General features: G+C 40.3%; 12 protein-coding genes and 1 non-coding gene across 13 annotated transcripts; 8 read left to right on the top strand and 5 right to left on the bottom strand.

The window, feature by feature from the left end:
* Window positions 1-2,872: 2,872 nt before the first annotated feature.
* METBIDRAFT_40187 (protein retreival receptor) lies at window positions 2,873-3,421 on the bottom strand (the record flags this gene model as incomplete). Its single annotated transcript, XM_018857243.1, has 1 exon — window positions 2,873-3,421. The coding sequence occupies one exon, from the start codon at window positions 3,419-3,421 to the stop codon at window positions 2,873-2,875; it is 549 nt and encodes a 182-aa protein (XP_018712710.1).
* Window positions 3,422-3,674: 253 nt separating this feature from the next.
* PGA54 (Pga54p) lies at window positions 3,675-4,815 on the top strand. Its single transcript, XM_018854551.1, has one exon. It carries the CDS (start codon window positions 3,908-3,910, stop codon window positions 4,706-4,708), a length of 801 nt encoding a protein of 266 aa, XP_018712711.1. The 5' UTR covers window positions 3,675-3,907; the 3' UTR covers window positions 4,709-4,815.
* A 1,183-nt stretch (window positions 4,816-5,998) lies between these two features.
* On the top strand, window positions 5,999-6,943 carry METBIDRAFT_39749 (uncharacterized protein; the record flags this gene model as incomplete). Its single annotated transcript, XM_018857170.1, has 1 exon — window positions 5,999-6,943. The coding sequence occupies one exon, from the start codon at window positions 5,999-6,001 to the stop codon at window positions 6,941-6,943; it is 945 nt and encodes a 314-aa protein (XP_018712712.1).
* A 220-nt stretch (window positions 6,944-7,163) lies between these two features.
* On the top strand, window positions 7,164-7,925 carry METBIDRAFT_39319 (transcription initiation factor IIA large subunit; the record flags this gene model as incomplete). The annotated part of the gene is made up of 1 exon (XM_018857128.1): window positions 7,164-7,925. The coding sequence occupies one exon, from the start codon at window positions 7,164-7,166 to the stop codon at window positions 7,923-7,925; it is 762 nt and encodes a 253-aa protein (XP_018712713.1).
* A 67-nt stretch (window positions 7,926-7,992) lies between these two features.
* BEM3 (Bem3p) lies at window positions 7,993-9,756 on the bottom strand (the record flags this gene model as incomplete). Its single annotated transcript, XM_018854550.2, has 1 exon — window positions 7,993-9,756. A coding segment is annotated over one exon (1,764 nt), but the record flags the coding sequence as incomplete, so codon positions are not given.
* A 1,347-nt stretch (window positions 9,757-11,103) lies between these two features.
* HOS3 (histone deacetylase) lies at window positions 11,104-13,242 on the bottom strand (the record flags this gene model as incomplete). The annotated part of the gene is made up of 1 exon (XM_018858743.1): window positions 11,104-13,242. One exon carries the CDS (start codon window positions 13,240-13,242, stop codon window positions 11,104-11,106), a length of 2,139 nt encoding a protein of 712 aa, XP_018712715.1.
* A 185-nt stretch (window positions 13,243-13,427) lies between these two features.
* Window positions 13,428-14,417, bottom strand: LAB5 (putative lipoate synthase; the record flags this gene model as incomplete). The annotated part of the gene is made up of 1 exon (XM_018855781.1): window positions 13,428-14,417. A coding segment is annotated over one exon (780 nt), but the record flags the coding sequence as incomplete, so codon positions are not given.
* A 370-nt stretch (window positions 14,418-14,787) lies between these two features.
* IDI1 (isopentenyl-diphosphate delta-isomerase) lies at window positions 14,788-15,762 on the bottom strand. The gene has a single exon (XM_018855782.1). The coding sequence runs from the start codon at window positions 15,724-15,726 to the stop codon at window positions 14,884-14,886; it is 843 nt and encodes a 280-aa protein (XP_018712717.1). The 5' UTR covers window positions 15,727-15,762; the 3' UTR covers window positions 14,788-14,883.
* A 178-nt stretch (window positions 15,763-15,940) lies between these two features.
* METBIDRAFT_31160 (uncharacterized protein) lies at window positions 15,941-16,236 on the top strand. Its single transcript, XM_018855783.1, has one exon. It carries the CDS (start codon window positions 16,036-16,038, stop codon window positions 16,213-16,215), a length of 180 nt encoding a protein of 59 aa, XP_018712718.1. The 5' UTR covers window positions 15,941-16,035; the 3' UTR covers window positions 16,216-16,236.
* A 1,512-nt stretch (window positions 16,237-17,748) lies between these two features.
* On the top strand, window positions 17,749-19,203 carry BFR1 (Bfr1p; the record flags this gene model as incomplete). Its single annotated transcript, XM_018859268.1, has 1 exon — window positions 17,749-19,203. The coding sequence occupies one exon, from the start codon at window positions 17,749-17,751 to the stop codon at window positions 19,072-19,074; it is 1,326 nt and encodes a 441-aa protein (XP_018712719.1). The 3' UTR covers window positions 19,075-19,203.
* A 98-nt stretch (window positions 19,204-19,301) lies between these two features.
* Window positions 19,302-20,695, top strand: METBIDRAFT_31161 (putative methyltransferase). Its single transcript, XM_018855784.1, has one exon. It carries the CDS (start codon window positions 19,318-19,320, stop codon window positions 20,419-20,421), a length of 1,104 nt encoding a protein of 367 aa, XP_018712720.1. The 5' UTR covers window positions 19,302-19,317; the 3' UTR covers window positions 20,422-20,695.
* BGL2 (glucan 1,3-beta-glucosidase) lies at window positions 20,681-22,260 on the top strand (the record flags this gene model as incomplete). The annotated part of the gene is made up of 4 exons (XM_018855223.1): window positions 20,681-20,766; window positions 20,804-20,834; window positions 20,876-21,019; window positions 21,146-22,260. 4 exons carry the CDS (start codon window positions 20,681-20,683, stop codon window positions 22,004-22,006), a joined length of 1,122 nt encoding a protein of 373 aa, XP_018712721.1. The 3' UTR covers window positions 22,007-22,260.
* A 1,566-nt stretch (window positions 22,261-23,826) lies between these two features.
* METBIDRAFT_t95 lies at window positions 23,827-23,900 on the top strand. The gene has a single exon. It is a non-coding gene; the product is annotated as a tRNA-Asn (tRNA).
* Window positions 23,901-24,841: the final 941 nt, after the last annotated feature.

Genomic DNA, 24,841 nt, shown 5'->3' on the forward strand with positions numbered 1-24,841 from the left:
AATAGAATTCCGAATATAAACATGTGTAAGGTGACTTCTGACGTTACACTCATTAGAGTTGTGCGCCTGGAATCGTTCGGTCTTGGAATACATATTATCTTCTGTTGCGTAGGTCTCGTTTGTCGTCGATTTCTCGTGCCACGCCGGTTGTTAAATTCCCTGGCATGTACATGTATTTTATATTTACCATGAGATCGGAATCTTGAGATACGCATATGCTCAAGTGAGTTATATAATCTAGAAGCAGTTACGGAACGAAAAATGTGGTTTGCAAAATCAAAGAGCACCAATCTGTGTGATTCCTGACGTCGCATCTTGCTTGATTAAATGGCGATGGTCGTGGTGTTTGCTTGTGGGCTTCTTGATTTTTCGCATTTGACTTTAAACCCTTAATGATTATTTCTGTGTTGCTTTATGTGTCTATGGACTTTGAGATGTCCATGCCTAGCATTTGATTTAGTCGACTCGAGGGGCATCCTGAGTCAAGTAAATTTGCGAATCAAATTCGAATATTGTATATTATGAGCCTGTTCTATCAGTATTGGTTGTGTTTTGCGAATGAATCGTTGTATCGTGGATGTTGAATCTTAACGCTGTTGCCCTTTCTGTGATAGTAAAAAATATGAAGTCTCGCAGAAAGGCTCACATCCGGTTAATGTCGCAAAGCATTCCTAATACCCTAGTCGTTTGATTTAATGCCCCTTGAATTGGTGGTTTTCGACGAATTCGAAATTGCTTCATTGGAGTTTATTTAATTTTCGGTGGTAAATGGATGTGTTAAGGTACTCAATGTTCTCCTCTAGGTATATAGTGCGCTTGGGTCACGAGACGTATCTGTTGATTCGGTAATTTATGCGGGTGCGTTTTAGAGGGCTTGCTGAGCTTCAGCATGGTTGTCTACTTTGTGATGAAGGGCTAAATTTATAAGCTGAGAGATGTGATATTGATGAGGACATGGTAAATCAATTTTGTGAAAGGACGTTGAGGCCTCGACTTCATATGGAAGACTTTTAAGGATAGTTTCTGGCCTTCTTAAGGCGTATGCTTTGTATTCGGGATAGAATTATTGTCTTTGTATAGTCTGACATGGTCACATGGTATCCATCGTTTCCTTCTTGCATTGGGATAGTTCAATTTTGTCCTTCTGGAATTAACTGATGCCGAAGATTATTCATTTTTCCGCCCGTCACGATGCCATTCTTCATCTGCAGCTGGAATGCCTACATTGCGTTTTGCATTCTGTATTTTGCTGTTCAAGTATTCATATAGGGGAGGGTGTGACATATGTTAGAGTCTGTCGTTGACTTGATTGTGGTTTTACTCCACTTTATGTATTTTGGTTCACAGTGATCTTGGATTGTTTTGGTTGGACCTTCCTGCGCTTTCCTTTGTTTTAGGCTAATGCTGTAATGAGGTTGAATTGTTTCCTTTGTAGCAATGTCTTCCGAGAGACACAGCTGATTTCCAATGCCATATTTGCATAGAACAAATCCAAAACAAAGGGGACGCCACGGGCGATTTCCTAAGCGATATTGATAGCAATTGACATGCAAATTGTTTTGGCAAGAGCTAGAAAATTCCAAGTCCATGAGCTTAAACTCAATGTTGGTCCCATCCAACAAAACTTTGTAGAACTTCACAAAATTAATTTGGTTCGGCACTACGATCTTCAAGGTGTACACCAGAAGGCGTGGCCAGTCGCAGGAAGTGGGCCCTCAAGTCGGCTGCAACGATCTGAGTTGAAGGGATTACGACAGTGGTCCTATTCTAAGAGTCGATGACGTGATATCCAATACGTTAACAGATATATGTCATGAGGACTGTCCAGGACGTGACAAACGGGAGGGGACGGGCAGGGCTAAGACACTTGATACGTAGCTGGGAGCTGTTTAAATGTTTTTTATATATATTCGTTATATAGTTTTGCCCCTTTAATCAGATAAATCTAACAGAAAAAAAATGCTAGATGATTATGTGGGGTGCATTTTGCGATACAAATTGCGGAAAAATTGACGCCTTAGTTATGTGTAGTTAATCATCCAAAATTCAAAATTTGTTTATCGATTTGGGTGGTGGTGGTTTTGATGACCACGCAAATTTAAGTCTGTTTTTCTGGTATTGCACCATGTGATTGGGTTGAAGTTCGTTTATTAGGGGTTAGAAGGAGAATAAGGAAGTGGGAGGAGCTGTGTTTATGAGAATACTATGTGAAATGATTTTTATCTATTGTGATCGAGGCGTCAATTTCTGCAGCCAATATCGTATTTGGTGATGTCATGGAGGTATCACTCACTCATGTACCGAATCAGTCTTATGAGTCTTCAGTTTTATGATGGGCACTATGTTTCGTGTTATGGCGTCTTGATTTTAGATTTGCATCTCCTGCGCCGATTTCTGTGATGTCTCTGGGGCGATTCTGTGCAGCTGGGATTCTGATGCAATCATCAGTAGAATTTCATATAAGTGCTGTTGTGTGTGACATGAAGCATTGTTGAAGAAAAATAAATGGATTAGTTGTAAGTTGAATTTGGCTTCATTTTTGATGTTCTAGATTTCTATATCGCCGAATAGGTGTGGTGGATGTTAATGACGAATTCGTACTGATGGAATATTTATTGATTTGGACGCGTTTGGAATCTAGCAACATGAGCTTGAAGTTTCTCCGAGATCAGCTGGTTATGTTAGTGTTTACTGGGTTTATTAGTTGCGGGGTATATTTTGCGATGTATTATCAGGAATGAGCTGGTTGTATAGGTAGAGGGTACGTTTCTACGTCGGAAATTCGTTGCCCGCGTAAGTATTTGTGGTGGCGTACGTGTTAAGGTTCTACAATGTTCACTTTGTTGGGTTGCTTGGTATTAAATTTCACTTTCTAGTGGCCATATTTAGTTTTTCCAATATCAAATGGTAGATATTTGTATTTCATCATATGTTGAATTTGTTTTCTCATAGTTAGCGTAAACAACACAATAAAGTACATTAGAAGAATAGGCCAAAAGACGGGAATGTCAAATATTGGAATGAAGGATACTATTAGCAGGATGGCCGTGGCTGTTGTCCCGTGGAGCCATAATTTGAACTCGGGCAATCTCCGTATAAATGGACGGAATTCCTCGTCTAAATCAACTTTGTCGTCGCCTCCTTCCTCGAGTGTGGATGACTTCAGTTCCTGTTCTAATGAAGGGTCAAATTTTGGAGTCAAGAACTGGAGGAATAAGTTGAGGAGATAAATTGCCAATGTGTAGCAAATGATGTACCATCCCTGGGCGAACAAGATTCGACCAACGAACACAAGAAGGAGGAAAGTAAATGCTGTCCACCGACGAGCTGTATATGGAACGCTCTGATCAACGAGCTTCTGGCATGTCAAGCGCAATCTCAGGAAATTGGTAATGATTGGGTTGTTTGTAAAGTCGAACATCGTATGTCTGGGAACACTTGAGAGTGTCTTCGAGTTTTGAGTGAGCATCCTTGATGGTGTGCAGATACTTCAACCGCAGGAAACGCGCTTGACAAAATTTGTTTTGCGGGGCTTAACGAAATTTGTTTTGATGATTTGATTGTTTTAAAAGTTATCATGATCTGTTTATAATTCAGTAAAAGAAATTGTATGTATCCTTTCATAGATCGTTGGAAATTCGAATCTTGAATTCAAGACTAAGTGAGCTTTATGCTGGATAGAGAGTCCTGTAGAAATGAAAGATTGCAGACTGAGATCACTAGTGAAACAGGGGTTTGTTTGTTTGTGGCTTCGCACAGTTGTGTTTTGAATGATGCGGTCCGCGATGAAACACGCTTTTTCGTGTCCCTCTTTAAAAGGGCATCAATTCTCGTTGCATAGAAGATGAAAGGGTAGTTTCATTACTCTTTATTGCGTTCAATAGTCGCGTCCACTCATTTATCCACAATGATTTTACCCTTTGCTGCCCTCACTGTTCTTGCATCAGTTGTCAGTGCTATCCCTTTCAAGAGATACGACAACGAGACGATCAGCGCCACAACTGCTTTTTCTTTGCCAGATACTACAATCACTGTCGACAAGTATATCACGACCACCTTGTCTGGATCTTCAGTGAGTGCACGGTCTCTGTCTGACCTTGCAGCTAACACGCAGAACATTATTTCGGTTGTTACTGAGTATGTGACGATTTCAACTAAAGGCTCTGCAGTCGTGACGCCAGTGACAACATTCACTACCACGATGCCTGAGTCTACCACTACATCAACTTTAACAAGTTATGTGACTATTACCGAAAGTGATGGGACTGTCTCGACTGAGGCCATAGAATCAGGGCTAATTGAGACGGCCGAGGCATGTGTTTGTGTTCCTTCGACCGTGACCGTGACTGCCACAAACTCGGTAAATGATGTTGAAGACCAGTACTCTGCGATTACCCTGATTTCTGTGACAGCTATTCCAGTTTATGCGGACTTTACATTCAGTGGCTTGACTACAACAATCACCTCGTATGTAGAGGTAACGCTCACTGAGACAACATATTCTCCGATTGTGTTTTATTCGACAACCACGGGAACTTCTTCAACTCCTGACATATCCTCTTCAATGCCAACAGTGACTTCATCGTCAGCAGTAACACTGTCTTTGACGTATTCGTCTCCTTCAATGGCTCCTGTTTATTCTAGCTTCAACAACCAGACAGTTGTATCGTCAGGGAAGTCGAGAAGGGCATTCTTGTATCACGTTTAATCGCGCTACTTACCACTATCGCATGTATAACATTGAATGATTGTGGTACTAGTAAGAAAGCTTTTAGGGATACTATTTAGAATTTTATACCTTAACCTTTTTATTTTTTTTTTTTGCTACTGAGAATGTTGCGTAGAAGTGCAGCCATGCATCCTGAATATGAGACGCGTCAATGCGTACAGTTTAGACGACATCTTTTTTACATCCATACCCTGGTTCCAACCAATATAGAAAATGACGAATGGTCTTGAATTGTCATCACCTGTTCAAGAGGGAAAAAGGAAACTTTTCCTACCATATTCAGATGGTGTATTGAGTGAAGCGCGTGATTACGGGAATTCAAAAGTTCTGCCTGTTTTGGACCGAATCGATAGCTTGTCTGGTTTCAATTATGCAAGGAAACATCGCAGATTGTCGGTCCCCGTACGAGGATGTCCAGAAAGCTCAGCACGGTACCTTTCAAGAACTTCTTGGTCTTCCCCGCGGCCCAGAAGTAATTCGACAATGCACATTTTGGACGCAGAGAAAAGTCCATACGAATTGATGCAGAGACTTGAAGCTCGTCAAAGTGAAGAAATCAGTCACGATATCTCGAAAGAAGCACCTGAACAAATCCCAGCACATTCGTGTGTAGACACCCCCGAGAACATAGTTCATTTGAGCAGCCAAGATATTCCCCCAAGTCCAAGGTGCATCACCGATTCTCCTATCGAGAGAAATATGGAGATGTCTGTACGCCCACCAAATGACTTAAAAACGTTACTAGTCGCTAACAATTATGGGATTTTGGAGAAGCTGGATAATTTTGGCGCGAGTTCACATGTTCACCGTACCAAAACTCCAAGAATACAAACCAATCATATGGGCAATCTGCTTAACGAAGACTGTCATGCAAAAGCCGGCTATGATACGAAATATGCGTCAGTTGATGTATATTCTTCTAGTGTTGATCACTTGGACTCCGCTCCAGAGAGTATGCATTCAGACGTTGACAAGACCATAGAAGAGAAGAATCTTCCAGGGGACGTTATTGTCTCTGAGCTTTTGGATAGAGTTAAAGGGATAGAAGAAGATTCTCAATTTGTTTTAGCAAAATTTTCCAACTTTCGAAATTCTTTAAGACTGATGTCAAATATATTGTCCTCCGAAGACTCTCTGCTCCTCTATCACATGAGAGACATGAGTGCCCAAATCACAGAGCTAAAGAAAGATAATGCAGATATTTCAGCCACAGTCGATCAACTAAAAGAAGCATTGAATGAAGCGAAGGAAAATCTTGCAGAAAAACATATGTATGTTTTGAAATTCGAGCAAGAGACTGCGAATTTGAAACTGTTAACGCAAAGATCGAATGACGAGTTGCATACCTTCAAAGTGAAATTTGAGCATGCGTCACAAGAAATAGATGTCCTAAAAAATTTGAAAAGTTCACTTATCAGTCAAAATGAAGCTAAGGACGACGAAATCTGTGCGTTGAAGACAGAAATTGAAGAAAAAGATTCATTGAATCGAACTCTTGATCAAAAGTTCAGCAAACTAATGGAGGATACCCGACATTTACATCATGAAATGGAATTGATTGAAAGGGAACACAATGCTTTGAAATATGAGATCACAGAGAAAAACCAAGCTATAGACGCGCTTGAGCTTTTGCGAGGAGAACTTGAGCATAAATGTCTCTGTCACCAAGAAGAAGCTGAGAGCAACAAGAGTAGTGCCTTAAAATTCGAGAACGAATCCAAGAGACTTGATTCGATTTTAATGGAAGCCAATGCACAACTTCATGATCTCAAATCACAATCCAAGGAGAAGGACTCAATCATAAGTGGTGATACTCAGAAATTGGCCGAGCTTAATGCACAAGTCAATGCGCAGAAGAAAATGATTTCGGATTTGAAAGCCGAAGTTCTTCGGACGAATACGGGCCATGAGCACTCCGAGGCTGAATTGATCCACGAAGTTGAAACCTTGAAAGCTCAAATTTTTGCTGCTCAACAAAAGAGCGATGAAAGGATTCAAGAAATCGCAGAACAATTATACCACCAATACTCGAAAAAACATGAAGTTAAAGTTGGCCAATTGCGCAAAAATTACGAATTTAAGATCAAAGAGATGAAAGAAGTCTCCGAGGAGTCTGAGAAGCGAATTGAAAATTTGGAAAGTCAATTGCAAATCGAAGTTAAAGAAAAAGATTATCTTTTGAGTGTTCTCGAAAAAGTGAAAGAGAACGCGTAAATGGCAGCGGGGGCAAGTACTTGCATTTAGTATTGTATACTGCGAATTTACGTGGAAGGTGCGACCAAAAAATACCTCACCACAGGGCCTTTTATGGTGCTTCCGGAATACCCAGAACCAAAACCAGACAAGATATCATATTGTCTAATCCAAGATTCATCAAAACACTTGATTCATCATAAGCCTGTGCCATAAGATTCAGACGATAGTAATCATTTAGATGTCAAATTTCGAAGCAGGGAAACTATACGAGGCCGTGGTTGAGGAGGTAATTGCAGACTCAAGGCAAGATTTTGAGGACAGTGGCATCGATGAGTCAACTTTGCAAGAGTTAAAAAAACTTTGGTGTGATAAGCTTAGTCAGTTTAAAGTGTGTCGTTTCAGCTGGGATGACGAGAATGATGAGAGACATCACATTCAAGAAGGCGTGATTGATGAATCAACTATGAAGTCAGAACCACTACAACTAAATGCAAACTTAGACTTGCCTATTATCCCAAACTTTCAACCATCTACATCGATACCAAGTCTGGATTTGACGAATGGTTCCTATAGTATGGGTATTGAGCTTCCATCCGTCAAGCAAGAAATTGATGAAGGTGGATTGGTTCTTCCCGCGAATCAATCTGATGGGCCCTTTGAAATGACCATCAGTCTCCCACAGAACCGTGCACAGTCTTATTTGTCAAGATTGCGTGAAAATATGAAAGCTCAAGCAGATGGGCCAGGCTCTCTCGATGACGACGATGACGATGATGTTTTTAATGATTCAGATGACATTAACTCGGATCTTGATGACGACTTAGACTCTGAAAAGTCGGATGAGGAGGACGGAGACCAAGAGGGCCAAATCATGTTATGCTTATATGATAAAGTCCAAAGAGTGAAAAACAAATGGAAATGCAACCTTAAAGAGGGGGTCGCAAACATAGATGGAAGGGATTACGTGTTTCAAAGAGCTGCAGGCGAAAGCGAGTGGTAAAATATAAAATTATGAGTGCAGCGTTCTGTGTGCTTGATATTGGCTGGTCTGAGCGCAACTCTGGAATTTAAAATGTGGGAATCTGTAAATCGAGAATCTCACGCTCTGTATCAGGAACCGGAGCCAGATCTCCGAAAATAAAATCATAATCTACCAAACATATGCTCAAAATATCAACCGAGATGTTGAGCGTTGGGACAAAAACAATGCAGACATTTTTCAATGACATTTTGTTTCTAGAGCTGTTGGCAATGACCGAGCGCAAAAACCCAAAAATAACCAAGCAGAAATTATAGTGAATCTCGTCAATGTTACTCGAATCTCGTAGAAAGTTTCTAATCATCAAGCTGATTTCTGATTGAGGAATCTGATTGATACGCGTCGTTACGATATTTTGCAAGTCGCAATAAGTGGCATCTCCAAAAAGTGACCCTGGTAGTTCTCTCAAATATGTTTTGAGAAGCCCAGATACTGTGTGTATATCAGGCTTAAGTGGCGTGTCGAATAAATCGACATCAAAACGTGTGTTAAAAATTTCTTTTAACGATCTGATGGCGGCAGCAGAGCCGCTCATTCTGAAGATCCCTTCTTCGTAAATTGCCCCAGTTCTCGTTAGGAAATCTAAGCATCTGAAACATATGCTGGGTACCATGACACCCCTAAATTCATGAGTGGACAAAGTGAAGGCGTAATCGAGGTCCCTTCCAAAAACCGCTTTTGACAGCTCTTCTGAAAGATCAAGTCTTTCAAGGTAATTCTGCATATTTTTCTGCACGCCAGGCTGATTATCAGAAAGTGTGACAGGAAGTATCGGCAGGAGGTCTTCCGTTAGATTCTGCTTGCTTCTAAAAGGAAATAAATGCCTAATTTTGGTTTTTCGGTTTTGTTTGAGACTACCTTCGTCGAGTGGCATGCATCCATTATCATCCGTAGGAGCACCCACATCATTGAATGGTTCAGCTAGACTGTGTGGTTGAATTGTTGCCTTGTTTCTTAACATTTCCTCTGGCTCAATGTGAAGCAGCAGTGTACGCTCGTCGGTTTGGTCCCATGTTGTGAAATTTTCATCCGAAGTGTAAACACAAACCTCTGTGAATTCAATCATAATTTTGATCCATTCATCTCGTTCAAAGTCCGACTCAGCGCAAAAAAAATGTTTTGGAGATAAGCCTGATAACTTCAGACTTTTAGAACTTTCGATAACAAGCAAAGCGTGGCGATATCCTCGATCTTCAGCTACAACATCCGATGATTGTCTTCCAATTTGAGAACCAGATAGCTGAATTTGTTCAATTAAAGACCCTCCTGGTTGGTCGTAAATCTCTAGTGCTGGACCATCCACTTGACACCATCTGATTTTCCAGCTTGTTCCCAATCCTTTATACCTTCGGATCAAGAAACCTTCTTTTCTGGCACCCGACCGATAGTCATCAAGAGGGTTGACAAAATCAACGGAAATGTAGCGACATATTTTGAGTAAGACCATTTGAGGTATATGTGGCATCAGAAAAATACTATCAAAATACATTTGTAATGCTTGACCTCTCGAATCCACTTTTGCTGGTGTTGCTGAGCTGAACAAAGGCTTTTCTGGAATAGGAGGTAGTCCAAAAAATTCGATGAAAGGCCTTATTTCTGCATCAAAAGAAAGTATTTGAGCGTAAGTTTTACGAATTCTCCACATCTCTTTGCTCGATTCTCTGTCCTTGATGGAAAAGGTGCAATTGTAGTCATCCATTTTTTTAGCATTGATAGTAATTGTACTAGCCACCTTAATTCTTATTGTAGAAAAATCCTTGGGCTTAATGAAAAGTGATGTGTCATCTTCTTCAATAATAGGAGAGGGTTGGACTGTAAAGGTGGAGCTGGGGGTCTCTTCAGAAAAATTTCGATTCCCTAATTCAAATTCTGTGGAGTTACAAGACCGTATTGTTGAATTTTCGATTTGATCAGGGCAAATTCTATCCGCAAGTTGTTTCTTTTCAGCTAGTGTAGGAGAGTTTGATGCACTGAGCGGAGAAAGATTTCTACTCGATATGTCTTTCCCAGATATATCTTGAATCACAACATTTCGAGCTGAATGCAGATCAAAAGAACCTCCTTTTACTTCTTCGCATTCTTGAATACTCACACTGCTTGGTATCTGCAATTGAAATTCGGGGCAATCTAGCTGTGGATATAAAGGACGCAAGCTTCTACTTTGTTCAGTTTCGTGAAGCTCTTCTTTTGACTTAGGGGTATCGGATTTCTCACACGATCGATGCGATCTTGCTCTTGATTTGAAGGAATTTATGGATGGTGAATCATTTTGACCCATGCCGTCGTACATTGCTTGATTTGTGTTTTTGGAGTGAGAATTAAGACTAGGCAGTGAGGATACTTCGTAAGCAACTGACCGATCTAGGCTTGAAGAAAGATCACCTGCATCCCACATTTTATGCAGCTTTGTCTCAAATGATTTGATCTCAGTGTCTTCCAATTTATCGTCTAAAGTTACAGACAGAGATGCAGTGTTGAGTACATGCTTTAAGACAGGTGAGAGAATTACTCCTCGATTGATGTCAAGTGGTCCATTGGAGGTAATTGACGCAATGCTATATCTGTTCACATCATTCATTGATGTGCTCTCCAGTTCAACTGTGTCATGGGGCAAAAATTTTGCGGGCACGGAACTTCTAGGTATATCCCTATTGCGTCTCAAAGACCGTTGGGGAATATCGTTTATATCAAGTTCAGATGAGTCAACGACCTGCGCATTCTCATCACCCACAGCGGAGATGTAGTCAGTGTCTGATTTGGACTGCTCAAATTGCCGTATTATTTTGTTTTTCTCATCAATAAGAGTCTTCAACCCGTATATCTCGGATTTTAGTAGATTGATGTACTCATTGTCTGAGTATTCTCTTCTGTCGAAACATGGATCTGAAGGCGGTAGACCCGTCTCAATTTTCCTTTCGTATTTAGGCTCATGGCTCGAATGGTTAACAGACGCGTCAACAGACACTCCAATGCTCATCTGCGCAAACTCAACTAGAAAAGTGTGTTTTGGGGCGGGCTTATTCTCTTTCTGACCGGGAAAGCCTTTTTATAACAGTCTGGACTCAATCACAAGGGTTCTCTTTGATACTGCTATTATGCCGCTAAAGGAGTTTTGGGTGTACGGATGTATTGGTCTAGACTATCTCATGGTTCGTTGGTAGTAAGACCTTGTGTGTCGAACCTCCACGTTTTTTTCGTCTTCAGACGAGAAGCGCCTCAAATTCTCTTGCAAAAGTTCTGCATCCATTATTTCTCGTAACATCTTGTTCCTTCTAGTAGGTTCCAAGTGATCCGCATCAGTCTCAGTTTTTTTTTGACTTCTTGATTCATACATGTAATCTGGAGGCAAGATTGAATTAGGCATCATTGATCGCCCAAGCTTTATCACCTCATTAGCCCAGATTGTAGTCTCAGTGCGGGGATTTTTGTATGGAGTCCATGCCTTTTTGCAACCTCTAACTATTTCTTTGATCACATGTTCAGAGCCCCAAGTCTCATTCCACAAACTTTCGTTTGTGGAATTATCCCTCTTGAAGTTGGTAAATCCGATTAGGTGAGAGAATATGCCAGATACTAATGCTCCATCTGAATATCCACCCTCCAAAAATGATAGGACCTTACCTTTCGTGTGTATATCAGCTAATTTCACGACATCCTCGGTGAATTTTGCGTAAAATGATGTAGGTACATTAACTGAATGACGTTGCATTTGTGGGTTTTCGTACTCAGATGCATCGAAGCCCGCTGAAATGATTATCAATGGCTTATATTGTGGTGGCGGTTTTGGTTTCTGAACTTGTTGTTTGTAAGCGGTAGGCTTTTGAAGGTACTTATTGTACTTCGTCAATTCAGACAAGTATGTTGCATATTGCTGCTCGTATTGCTTTTTTGAATAATTGAGGAATTGATTCGCCCTGTTGAGAATTGCGACATATTTGGTTTGATAAAGCTTGTAAAACTCTTCTTCGGTTGTCCATTCTTGTAAATGTACGTTCCATAAGTTAAGATCGTGATCCATAATACAAAGCGATGCATTTTTCAAATTTTGTTTGGTCGCGAATCCTAGTTCAGTAGGGTATGACTTGATGTCATGTAGAGAAAAGTACCCAACTTTTGGATAATTCGCGAGCTTTTTGCCGTAGTCATTCCTAGGATTCTCGAGATGATCATCAAATTCATCGTCTGATTTTCCATGATCGCCAGTAAAACCGGCACGTTCCCAACAAATATCCTGAGATCCATCTCCATGATGGAGATCTATATCCAAAATCGCGCAGTGAGTAACCCCATGAGTGTCGAATGCGTACTCGATCCCTATCTGTGCATTATTAAGCATGCAAAACCCACTAGGCAAACAAGCGTGAGAGTGGTGACCCGGAGGCCTAATGGCAACAAAAGCTAAGTTATGGTTCTTTTCATCGTCAGCGTTTTGGAATAGTGAATCAATGGCTGTCTCAATTGTTCCAAGAACACCTTCAAGAGCTGTTATTGTTTTCGGTGTCAAATAAATGTCGCCAGTATTCCAGTCCTCAGGGACTTCATATTTACCATCCTTGAGTTTGTCATGAGACTTCAAGCATAGTTCGAATAAAGTTTTGGGCCAGGATTCTCCATGAATTTTTCGGACGTGATCAGAAAAGAGGGAGCCTCTTTTAGTAGAATTCTGGACACTGTAATAGTATGGGTACATGGAAAGTGCGGCAGCAATTCCCAAAGAAGAGGCTAGTAGCCGCTGTGGCCTTTCAAATATGGTGGAAAGATATGCTTTGGTAACCCATTTGCGACCAAACGCATGCTCTGGTGAATAAGGAGATAAGAGAACAAGAGTCTTTTGCAGAGCAAGTTCAAACCTTGGGCTTTCTCTTTTGATTTGTGGATTAGCGAGTATAAATTCATGAAACGCTTTCCTGAATCGAACCAAATCCAAGTCAATCAGAGGTGATGGCTTCAAAATTTCTGATAATTCCGAGTTGTTTGCTTTATGATGGGTGTCTCCCAAATGAAGCTCAGATTTCGATGGTGCCAGCCCATTAGAAATTTTTTTTGACTTTTCAGGAACCAAGTTTCTAATGCAATTCGTGGTTACATGAACGTTATCGTCAGATTCCTCAAAATCGTGGTTTGTTGCATGTATAAAAGTAGTATGATCGATTGATAAGTCTTGATCTTGGTCTTCTAAATAATCCGCCGTAGGTCGGATTGTAAGAGTTGTCTCGAATTGCGAGATGAACGATTCTTCACTGTCATCCTCGAGATGCTTCTCTGTATATCCAACCATTATGGTAGCCAAGTCCGAACAGTTCGTCGTAGCTCTCAAAAAACAGACGTCTCTATTTGTCGAGCACGCGCGATTGGTATTTGGAAATCACGGTCAGAAATGATCCAGTGTACCTTTTGATATACAAGCCGGCGCGAACCACCAATGCAAAGAATTTCATACCGCTTACAGGACGTTCAAAATTGGGCGATCTCAGTAGTTTGTCTATGGATTAGTTTTTTTTTTTGTTTCAATTGCTATGTACTTGAATCTGACGGAAAATTTCATTATCCAGCAATCACTTGTGCTATACGAGATAAATCAACTAAATCATATTTCCGTCCGCCTCTTTGCTTCGCCAACATTGTGTTGTCTTTTTCTCAACACATTCTCAATGAAAGCTTCTCCAGCCTTGTAAGAGGATCTGACTAATGGGCCACTTGCGACATAGAGGAAACCCATCTCCAATGCTTTGAGTTTCCAATAGTCGAATTTCTCTGGTTTTACGTACTCCACCACTTTCATGTGACGTTTAGTGGGTCTCATGTACTGACCAAATGTCACCACATCACAGTTGATCTCACGCAAGTCTGTAAGTGTTTTAATAATTTGTTCATCGGTCTCCCCAAACCCCAACATTAGAGAGGTCTTTGTCACTAAGTCTGGCTTCGTCAATTTTGCTTTTTCAAGAATCGATAGAGATTGTCGATAAGTAGCTCTTCTATCTCTTATGTGTGGAGTTAATTCCTCGACGGTCTCCAAGTTATGAGCATATACATCCAATCCAGATGAAGCTAAAATCTCACAGCTCTTCAAATCACCTCTGAAATCACCACCAAGTACTTCGACTAGAATATGTGGAGCTTTTGTCTTTATACGCTTGACCGTTTCTGCTAGATGATGAGCGCCACCATCAACTAGGTCATCTCTATCCACTGTAGTCAAGACAACATAACCCAACCCCCATCTCAGGATAGCTTCCGCGGTGTTCTCTGGTTCCATGGGGTCTGGTTTTGCTGGTGACCTGTTTGTTTTCACAGAGCAAAAGCGGCATCCTCTAGTGCAAGTATCACCTAGCAACATGATAGTCGCTGTAGCCTCTGATTTTTTGCCTCCCCAGCATTCCCCGATGTTTGGACACTTTGCTTCTTCGCAAACAGTTGCAAGTTTAAGCTCCCGCACATCTTTTTTCACATTATTGAAAGACTGCCCTTTTGGTATTGGGACTTTTAACCACTTTGGAAGTCTTTGCAGTGGATCTTCACGAGCGAGTTCCAAAGGATCTAAAGTCATTTGAGAAGCCTTCCCACTAACAAAGTCATCGAAAGATGGTCCTTTATTTAATTCATCTGTGAAAATGGTTTTTTTTCTTCTAGCTGTTGCAGATGCACCAGAAGTGGCTAATGACCTAAACAAGCTCAATGACGTAGTACAGGTGTGTTTACCTATTTTCATTCTTTACAGAGTTTTAAAAAAGTTGCATGATATTTCTGATTCTTGAATGATTTGTTTTAATCCTTCATATAATCATCTGACTGCGGTAGAAAGACTTTGACTCTTTCATCTTGCCTAGGATAACAAGTTGCTTACGTGGATAAGATAGAGTATTGGCTTTTAGCGTTCAGCCTATAGATTAACTGATTTCAATAAATAGTCGTATTTTTAAAGGAGCCGGTGGATCTTCTTGTCCTCAAATTGTTCTATATTCTTCAAATCAGCCCACCACTGGAATAAGAAAGTCTCGCAAATTAACTTAAACCATGGGGTGAACTGGAGGTTTTTGTCCTCAAACATGACTTTTAATTCATCCACACTGACATACATGAAGTCTTTGACTTCATTTAAGCTAGGCTCAACCTTGATGTTGTTTTTAGCTCTCAAAATCAATATGTAGTCAATTTCATGCTCGCCCCATTCGGATGCTTCGTCGCCACTAGCTGACTTATAATGTATTCTGGTTAAAAATTGAAAAGAAGACACAGGACAGTCTTGCTCGGATATACCAAGCTCGTGATATAGTTTTCTCTGTGCTGCTAGCTTGACACCCGCGACAGCGGTCTCTAATTCGTTCTTGTTAGACTTGTTGTCTTTTATGCCTAGTTCTGATGGCACGCAAAGGGGATGCGAGCAACATGTGTTTGTCCACATGTTTGGAAACGTGATTTTTTCGTCAGCTCTTTGTTGTAGCATAAGTTTTCCGTCCTCATTGAAAAGAAACACAGAAAACGCCCTGTGCAACAAACCTCTATTTATGTTGCTCATCAAATGACACAACTTTTTCGTTCCTGCTCCAATTGGGTGATCTTCATAGTCTAACACGATACATAACTCTTCCATGAGTCTGATCTGCTCCTCGTCGTGTCCTTCAAATACATTCTCATGTGCAGAGGTGCTTCCCGCGTCAATTGGAACCCCAGAGATATTCTCTACTGGTGTCACATCAGTCCATTTATCCAATATATTCAGCCGAGTGAGGCACTTCACAAGTTCTTGGTAGCTAGACATGATTTCCTGACGACTAGGACTTTCTTGTTTTTTTTTTCTGTTCGTGGTTTTCTTTTCCCAACTCACATGCCGTACATCGCGAGCACTTGGCTGCATACTTTCGCGCGTTTACTTCTTAATTTTGGACACGTGATGCACAAAGCGCTGCATTCTAAATCGCTGATCATGTCGAAGTAATCAGAACAGAATGGATATTCTTATGAAATTATTTTAAGTGACCTGCAAGTTGTAACTTTAAAACTATTTAGGTCTGCTGTTAGTTTAAATTATCATTTGTACAATCAAATATATGTACTTCGATACGTATCAATGGTAAACCTGGAAGGTGTTCGCAGGATATGTATACGTGTGTTTGCTCCCATTTATCTCTCTGAGGCGGAAGACAATTATATTCCTCTTCTATTTCCTTTCGAAAGGAAGTTGTTTGCAGTTGTATCCAAAATCAATGTGGTTGCATTAGTGCTCTTAGTGTCTATCATTACAAGCTGACCTTTCAAACCCCACTTGGTCCTCTTCTTGGTTGTTTCATTTTTACAAATTTGCGGAAAGTCAGTAAAGTGTATAAAAAACTGTGAATTAGTAACATCCTTACCTTGATAACAACTTGAGCGGCCGTTGAGACCAGAAAGACTCAAAATCTCTACAGGTCCAGGATAATTCGTATTAAAACAACGCAGCACATCGTAATGAATGGCGTTTGCAGTGTTCGCCTTCATTTTTATAGTACCAAATTGATTTGCGCGATAGTGCGAGTATTCTTTTCTAGGACATCAAAAACAGAATACCGGTTACAAGCTTCACGTTTCCATAATTGCAGCGTGTGTCAGTGGAGAATAATGAAAGTGTTTGCAATTCATTCGCCCTTCTTTAAGAAAGTATCAAAGACATGTGCCCTAGGCTAAGATGTGGTCAGGACGGATATATATATACATATATATATATATATTTATGAAGGCTATATGCACGTCATATTGGAACAAATGACAATGGGTACAGCGAATAAAGTAAGGAAAAAGTTACAAGTAAAGCGCTGAAGAATTATAGACAGCATGCAAACGAATACATTCAATATAGTCTTGAATGCACCGGAGTGTAATGTAGCGCAAGAAGTATCAAAAGTTACAGATCACGGATCTTTTGGTGTAACACAACACAATTATTATCATTTATTTACACTCAAGAGTTTAATTCTATGGTTTCAAGGGTAAAAAAAGGTGAGTATTTGAACAGGTGAGAATTACAGCTGCGGTTTTTTTCCACAGGTAATAATTAATTTTCTTACAGCATAGGGAGATCAAATCATACAGCCTGGGATGGTAACAGGGACTGCTGATGAATTGATTGGTTCTGCATTGATAAATTCAATTAATTGAGAGTAATGATACATTTGCGGTCTTCACACAGCAATAGATAATTCAAAAAAAGAAGAAAAGCCGACAGAAATCTATGTGAAACCGAAGCGTTTAAGTTAAGCTCAAAATTCGGAAGAACGGAGCCCCAAAGCTAACCTTTTGTATCTCATGTTCAGAATAATGGAGATTCTGATGAATCTTTTGGAGTTGAGAATTATTGCCTGAGCAAGAACGAAACAGAGTTTGGAAGCATATCTGAAAACGTTCATATTTAGTAATTAAATAACGAAACTCAAAGCCTCAACCGAAGCGAATACTGAATGGGATTGATAGTATTCAGGTTGAATCTAGAGTTATTTGGATGCATGAGGACTCTTGGGTCTGACTTCAAGTTTCACTCGCAGAATAGAGAAAAGGAAGTAGCGGTTGAGAGCGCTCAAAAATTTTGAAGATGTTCAACTGTGTTGAAGTTTGAGTTTCATTCTCGGGATATTCTGTCGAATTTGACACGTTTCATTTCTCATTAAATGCGACAATAACATGTATTCGGCAATTGGAATTCGAGATATTGGTTAGCACACGACACATTTATGGACGAGGCGAGGCGTTCAAAATTAACTAGCGAATTTTTTTCCCGGGTTATCGGGACATCGAAAAAAACATAGAAGTCATGTCTACCACGCAAAAACCAAGACGCTTCATCAAGCGTCCAGATGACAAGGCCTTGAAAGAGCGCATTGACGTCTTAAGAACAGAGATTAAAACTTTGGATCAGAATAACGTAGAGATCAATGCTCAAATTGAAAAGGCTGTCCTCGATTCTGGAGTTGCAGAGAAAAAAAAAACCTTGCAAGCTAACTTGAAGGACATTATTGCAAAGCAAGGCAAATTAAAGCAGGAAAGAAATACCATACAAGAGCAGATCAAGAATGTTGACGTAAACTTGAAGAGAAAAATTGCTGAAATTCAAAAGTTGACTGCGAAAAACAATTTCAAGTCAACTTCTGAGATCGATGCTAGGATCAAGTCTTTAGACGACTTGGTGGGGAGCGGCTCTTTAATTTTGGCTGAGGAGAGAAAGTATATCAAGGAGATGAGCTCTTTACGTAAGTTGCGTAAAGACTTTACTGAAGTAGAGAAGCAACAGGTCGCGATTGACAATGATAAAGGAAAGATTGCTGAATTGAAGCAGAAATTGGCCTCTGTTGGCAATAAAGAAGTGCAAAAACAATTTGAGGAGACTCAAAAAGAATTAGATGTTATTTACGATTCTAACAAGTCATTGTACAACAAGAGAAGTGAGTTGATTGCGAAGAGAAACGCTAACTCCAAATCGAAAGACGAGAAGTACAACGAGATTAGGACATTGAAAGCAGATTTTGACGCCGAGTTTGCGAAGTTCAAGGCCAACTTAGCCGCAGAACAAAAGAAGAGAGACGAGGAAACAAAGTCTGAGCGTGAGGCAGAAAAGAAAGCCAAGTTGAAGGAGAGAGCGGAATCTAGATTGGCGGAGGCTTCCGTTCCAGCTTTCTCAAAGGAGATCAACGAGATTGAGTCTTTATTATCATACTTTGATCCAAGTTATGTCAAGCCACAAAGCAACGCAGTTGCAGAAGCTACCAAACCTACTTTGGAGTCTAGAAACAACATCAGATCGGTTGAAATGCCCTCTGATGTAATTGTTTTGAAAAAAGAGCAACAAGTCTTTTTTGAGGGATCTAAGTCCAAGAAGACCAAGAAGAAGACACAGAAGAAAAGAAATTTCACAGTTGACTCCGATGTGATTCTTTCTTTGACCAATTTGTCGATCCCTTTGCCAACAACCACAGATGAAGTCCCTTCAACAATCATTATTTTGAAAGAAACCATGTCGGCTTTGAGGGATAAACAAGAGGAACAGACAAAGCTCAACATAGAAAAAGCCAGGAAAGAAATCGAGAAATTAGAGGTGGTGTCTTCTGATGATGAGACAGAGCAAGAAAATGAAGATGCATAATTCTATGTCTACCAGCAAGATGTCAGTATATGGTCACTCATCTATATAAACCTATATGTGAATTATATACCCAAATCCGATAGAAAAAAAATGCAATTTTGATTGCCAATAAAAAAGAGACTTTAAAGGAAAAGATTAAAAAAAGTAGAATGCCACAGTTGGCACGAATTTCATCTCATCCGCACAGAGGGCGCGATGGGGTTAAGCGAGAGAAAAATATATCCCACTACTCCAACAAGCAAAATGGTATCTAATTTGCCCACAAATTCAGGCGAGGAGTCAACGAATCCATCAAATGACGTCAAAATTTCATTGTGCATACCATCTTCAGTAATCTCGCAGTCCAATGCTTCGAACTTGGAGCACATAACACACGTCGCCTATCAAATAGCAAAAGCTGCGACGATCTACAATGTTGTTGAAATAGTTACGCTTGAAATCCCAAGCAAAAGAGATAGGCAAGATAAAGCAAGCGATGCCAAAGAATCTCAGATTAGCTTGCCCGGTGACAACGGAAATAAGAAGATCAAGTTCAACAGCGTCGCAGAGGAGAAAACGCAATCTGATTTTCAAGAACAAACAAATGAAGGCGGCAATGACACTACTGATAAAAACAACGAAAACAATGCCCTCTTACTCGCAAGTCTCTTACAATACTTCGTGACGCCTAAGTACCTTGTGAAGTCTGTTTTTCGAAACAGCCCCCATGTGAAGAAGTTTAAATACGCGGAAAAGCTTCCTACGCTTACTGCTTTACCATTCATGAAAAATGAAGGTGTTAGAAAGGCTTTCAAAGAGGGCTTTACTGTTGCCAAACAAGCACCTAAGATCAGGAAGAAGAGTAAGAAGAGCAGCGCAGTAAAGAAGTTGAGGGTTACCAAATACGTGAATATTGGCGACTCGAAGCTCTTCGAACTATCTGGTCCAGAGGTACCAACAAATGTAAGAGTCACCGTTGACTTGAAAAATAAGCGTGTGGTCAGTCCCGAATCCGCCTACGCAATGACAGCATGTAAGGCATCTTACGGCTATCACGTTAGATTGGCGAAAACAGTAACCTCTGTGTTCACCGAGCTGAGTCATGCTGATGGATACACAGAGTCAATTTTTGTGAATGCCGATAATTTCTTTGGCGATATCTCTGAAGTACACATTCCAGAAAAAAAGAATGATTGGCAAGGGCAGATATTGTTGGTAATTGGAAGTCTAAACGATTTGGAATATGTTTTCAACCAAGAATCCATTGATGAAATTGATTCTATAGCCGAGATGTTTGACGGGCAAATGATTGTACCGCCAGGTCTTCGCATCGAAGACGCTGCTTTTGTTAGTTTGGCAAAGTTGTAACGCATTTATGACACATGATTCTAGGCTTTGCATACAATTCCTACTGTTTTATTCAATATCTGTTGTAACCAGTTGAGAAAAGAGGTGAAGAAAATCATTTTTCGGCTTCGAAGCGCGAGTGACACTTTGGAAGTGACAAAATCTCAATAGTCAAATGATCTCCTTTGCTGTATACGCATGAGTATTTAGTCTTTTCTGGTTGATAAAAACAAACACGCGGTCTTGTATATAGACTATTTATTTGTTTATGTTATTCACCATGTCAGTTGTCGAGAAGTTTTTTTATCATATTTTGCAATTCGGTTTCGAAGAAGCTGAGGCATTAGCTTTTACTAACTTATTCCAGTAAGCTGAAAGTGTAATAATTTATAAAAAAGTGAAGACGAAAGAGTTGTCCTGAGAAACGTTTGAGTGTATGTACTACTGCACACTATGGGAACTATTCCAGAAATAGAACTCCAACTCAGCACAAAAGCCTCGCTCTTTCCCGCCCCCGCCCAAGTTCCAAATTTTTCCCTCTCTCATTACAATAAAAATGCAGTTTTCATTCTTGTGCGCTGTAGCAGCAGCTATTTCTGGTGTCAAAGCCTTGGGAGATGTATGTTATTCCGTTGAAATCAAAAGGGGTTTGTTCCAAGGGGCTCCCAAATGCTGGCCTCTATCTCTTTTTTCTCAAACAGACCCTGTTTGAAAAATGATGACACGTTTTTACTAACTCTTATAGCTTGGCTTTAACTTAGGTGTAAAGAGTAACGATGGTAGCTGCAAAACTGCTGAGGATTATGCGAAAGACTTTGATAGTTTAAAATCTTATACGTCAATCGTGAAGACATACGCCGTTTCTGACTGCAATACATTGGAGATTTTGGGTCCAGCAGCAGAACTGGCTGGCTTCCAAGTGATTTTTGGAATCTGGCCAACAGATGAAGGCCACTTTGCCGATGAGAAGTCGGCTTTGCAAAGCTTCTTGCCTACTATATCTAAGTCTACTGTGAAGGTGTTCAGTGTTGGATCTGAAGCTCTTTACAGGGAAGATATGAATGCCTCCGAGTTGGCAGATGCTATTGACTCCATAAAAGAATTGTTGAAAACAATCAAAGACAAGAATGGCCAATCATATGAGTCTGTTCCCGTTGGTACCACAGACTCTTGGAACGTCTTAGTTGATTATGCGTCGGAGGCAGCTATTAAAAGTGCTGACTTTGTTTTTGCCAACGCCTTTTCGTATTGGCAAGGACAAACCATGAAAAATGCCTCTTATTCCTTTTTTGATGACATCATGCAAGCCCTTCAGGTCATCCAGACCACAAAAGGGCTGACTGACATTGAATTTTGGGTGGGCGAAACAGGTTGGCCTACCGATGGTTCTTCCTTCGAAAGTGCTTCTCCTTCTCTCAGTAACGCAAAAAAGTATTGGCAACAAGCTATTTGCGCTATCAGGGCCTGGGGTATCAATACGTGCGTTTTCGAGGCTCACGATGAAGCCTGGAAACCCGACACCTCGGGAATAAGCGACGTTGAAAAACACTGGGGTGTTCTTGATGACTCTTACAATTTGAAGTACTCTTTGGACTGTGAGTTCTGATGATTATGTTGTATACCCCCCCATAAAGACATCTTTATGTAACACAATATGAAGAATATATTGTTTTCTATGCACTTGTTTTATTTCAATTCTATAACAGACAAAATGTTGGCTTCATTAGTAATTAGGTATGAAAGATCACGGTCACGAACCAATTCGAATTTACGAAGCTAAGAGCTTTTTAACGGAGCCAACATTTCATTTTTTCTCATATTTTGGCACACTTTAGCTCTTGTTTCTGTCTGGCAGACTCATCTGATTAGAGGAACAAAACTATAAGTTAGTATCAAAATCTCAAATCAATTATCAGATACGTACCCAGTGTCGAAAATCGGCCCGTTCTCTTCCGTGAATCACGGCTTTGACGGTTACCTAGTGTGACGTTTCACAGTTGAACTTTTTTGAAAGAAACATCATCTTATAGGGTGTCATTGACGGGAAATAAGGCCCCACCCTTAACGAAAAAATATGAAGAAGAAAAAGATCTCTGATAGATTGGAAGATCGCTCAGATGATAAGGCGCGAGCACGAATTCACGAAATCTCCAAAAGATGATGTGACTCCCCTCAAGAAACTTCTACCCATAACCAATGTCAACCATTTGAACAATTTTAACCAAATGTCGTCGTCCCATAGGATATGTTTTCTTGAGGGCCCGTGACCATTGTATTGCTTCAATCTCATCAGGTCTATATGTAATCTGCCCGGATGAGGCCCAGCAGACACTGTATTTTTTTTCAGTCTTTTTTTTTTTGGTAGATTCATCTGATTAAAGGGGCAAAACTATATAACTAATATATATAAAAAAACCTTTAATCAGCCCCCAGCTACGTATCAAGTGTCTTAGCTCGGCCCATCCCCTTCGGTTAGTCACGGCCTGGACGGTCCTCATGGCACATATCTGTTTACGTATTGGATATTACTTCTTCTTTTTTTTTTTTGAGTCGACTCCTAGGATAGGTCTCCTGTAGTAGTCGCTTGTGCGGGATAATACGCCATATCTATGTAATGCATCCGTCTTTTAACTTTGTTCACCTAATATGAAAGAGAGCATGATGAGCAAATTGATCTAATGAAACGTTTATACATAAACAAATGACTAGACTTAACTCATCATCCCACATGTAACAGTACTTTCCCGAGGATGTTACCATCCTCTGGGATTAGTCTGTTAGTTACGTGGCACGTTGGTAGAATGTGCACGTGACGTCTGGCATGTCGTATATGCCAGACGTAGAGAAGTGAATATGAAGGTGATTGAACACCCTGTTAGTTAGAAGGGTAAGCCTTATTACATAAGAGTAGATCACCTTAATAAAGGTTACTCTCCGTTACTACCGTACGCTTCCGGTATCAATATTACTAGGATAAGCTTATCAGTCTTATCCTCTGAGCCAACGGCCTATCCCGTGTCAGGCGACCTATTTCGCCTAGACAGCTCTATTATCCCGTGGCCTCTCCCACAAGTAAGAGTTAATAACCTCTGAAAGATCCAGCTAAGAATAAAATACGGAAAGTTTCTTAAAATGTTATGATACGACATGAACAAGATTATAGATTCTTGTCATCCTGTATAATACGAAGGACGAAGAGTCTAAACATTCCTGATCGGGGTTACCCCTCACCTACTGTATAGAATGGTTCCGAACTATAAAGGAGCGTGAGGCTGAGACATCCCTGAAGAAGGACAACACTTTTTAGACATCGAGAATACGACAGATAGACTAGGCCTATCCACTAAGGCTGAACTATCTATAAACCGATCTACTCGTAGTTTAAGAGACAACTCAAGGCTGTTTCATAATATAGAAACACAGAATGACTCCGTGGCCAAGCTGGTTAAGGCGTAAGACTGTTAATCTTGAGATCGTGAGTTCGATCCTCACCGGGGTCGTCGCTAATTTTTTTATTTTTTAGTAGCATTCAGACTTAGGATGGGATGGTTCTTCAAATGATATCTCGTGGACGCCGAGCCAGGCATCTTTTCAAATTCCATCTGATCGTGACATAATTTATCAACAGACATTGACTCAGTATATTGAACAAGCGATCTTTGGCCTTTCCCTGGGCCATTTTCGCTGAAAAGTAGCTTTTGCAAAAAATCATGAGAACGGATGAGAGCTATATAATCTCACCCGATTAGAAAATTCTTCGTAAGAATGCTAGTAAAAAAATAAACCTTTATATCCTTTACCTCTTTTATGGATCTCTTGTACCTGGATGAGGGTTCACCAAGGATATGTACGTGTATTTACAAGTCATTATTAGTTCAAACACCGGCAACATTAAAAGAAAGAGCCGAAGATTATGAATATGTGCTCCGAACTGAAAAGAATGCTATGTTATGATGAGTGGAAGAATTGTAAATGATTCGTAGTATTCAAAACCTGATGTGAACAGCACAAAAAGACGTGTATTCAAAAAAGCTTCAAATAAATAGATTTTCCGCTGACCGGTATGATGTCTTCTATCTGTCTTTGATGAGCTAATTTTAGCTTTGTTTTGATATTTAAATTGCCGTTTGTTTCGATGAGATGATTCCATCACCTTCACTACACGTGAAACTGATCGATCGGTGGATGTGGCTCTTTTCGCAGCTAAAACATCCGACTACGTGTTTATGTACAACGAGAGATTCGTGGTTTTTTTGCAAAATAATTCTTCGAGGAGACCTGGATATCCCGCATAAACCGAGCCGCTTCTGAGTGGCAGACAACAACTGTAGGTCAAAGGGTTGAATCTTGAAGGACTTCTCGAAACCCATAGTATATCTTATTGATAGGCCTTTATGAAAAAAAAAAAAAAAAAAAAAAAAAAAAAAAAAAAAAAAAATCC

The sequence above is a fragment of the Metschnikowia bicuspidata genome (genome assembly GCF_001664035.1).
Source record: "Metschnikowia bicuspidata var. bicuspidata NRRL YB-4993 chromosome Unknown METBIscaffold_2, whole genome shotgun sequence".
Lineage (NCBI taxonomy): Eukaryota > Fungi > Ascomycota > Pichiomycetes > Serinales > Metschnikowiaceae > Metschnikowia > Metschnikowia bicuspidata.

Coding starts and splice junctions, on each gene's coding strand:
- PGA54 (XM_018854551.1), top strand. CDS start 3,908: ATGATTTTACCCTTTGCTGCCCTCACTGTTCTTGCATCAGTTGTCAGT.
- IDI1 (XM_018855782.1), bottom strand. CDS start 15,726: ATGTCTAGCTACCAAGAACTTGTGAAGTGCCTCACTCGGCTGAATATA.
- METBIDRAFT_31160 (XM_018855783.1), top strand. CDS start 16,036: ATGGTAAACCTGGAAGGTGTTCGCAGGATATGTATACGTGTGTTTGCT.
- METBIDRAFT_31161 (XM_018855784.1), top strand. CDS start 19,318: ATGGTATCTAATTTGCCCACAAATTCAGGCGAGGAGTCAACGAATCCA.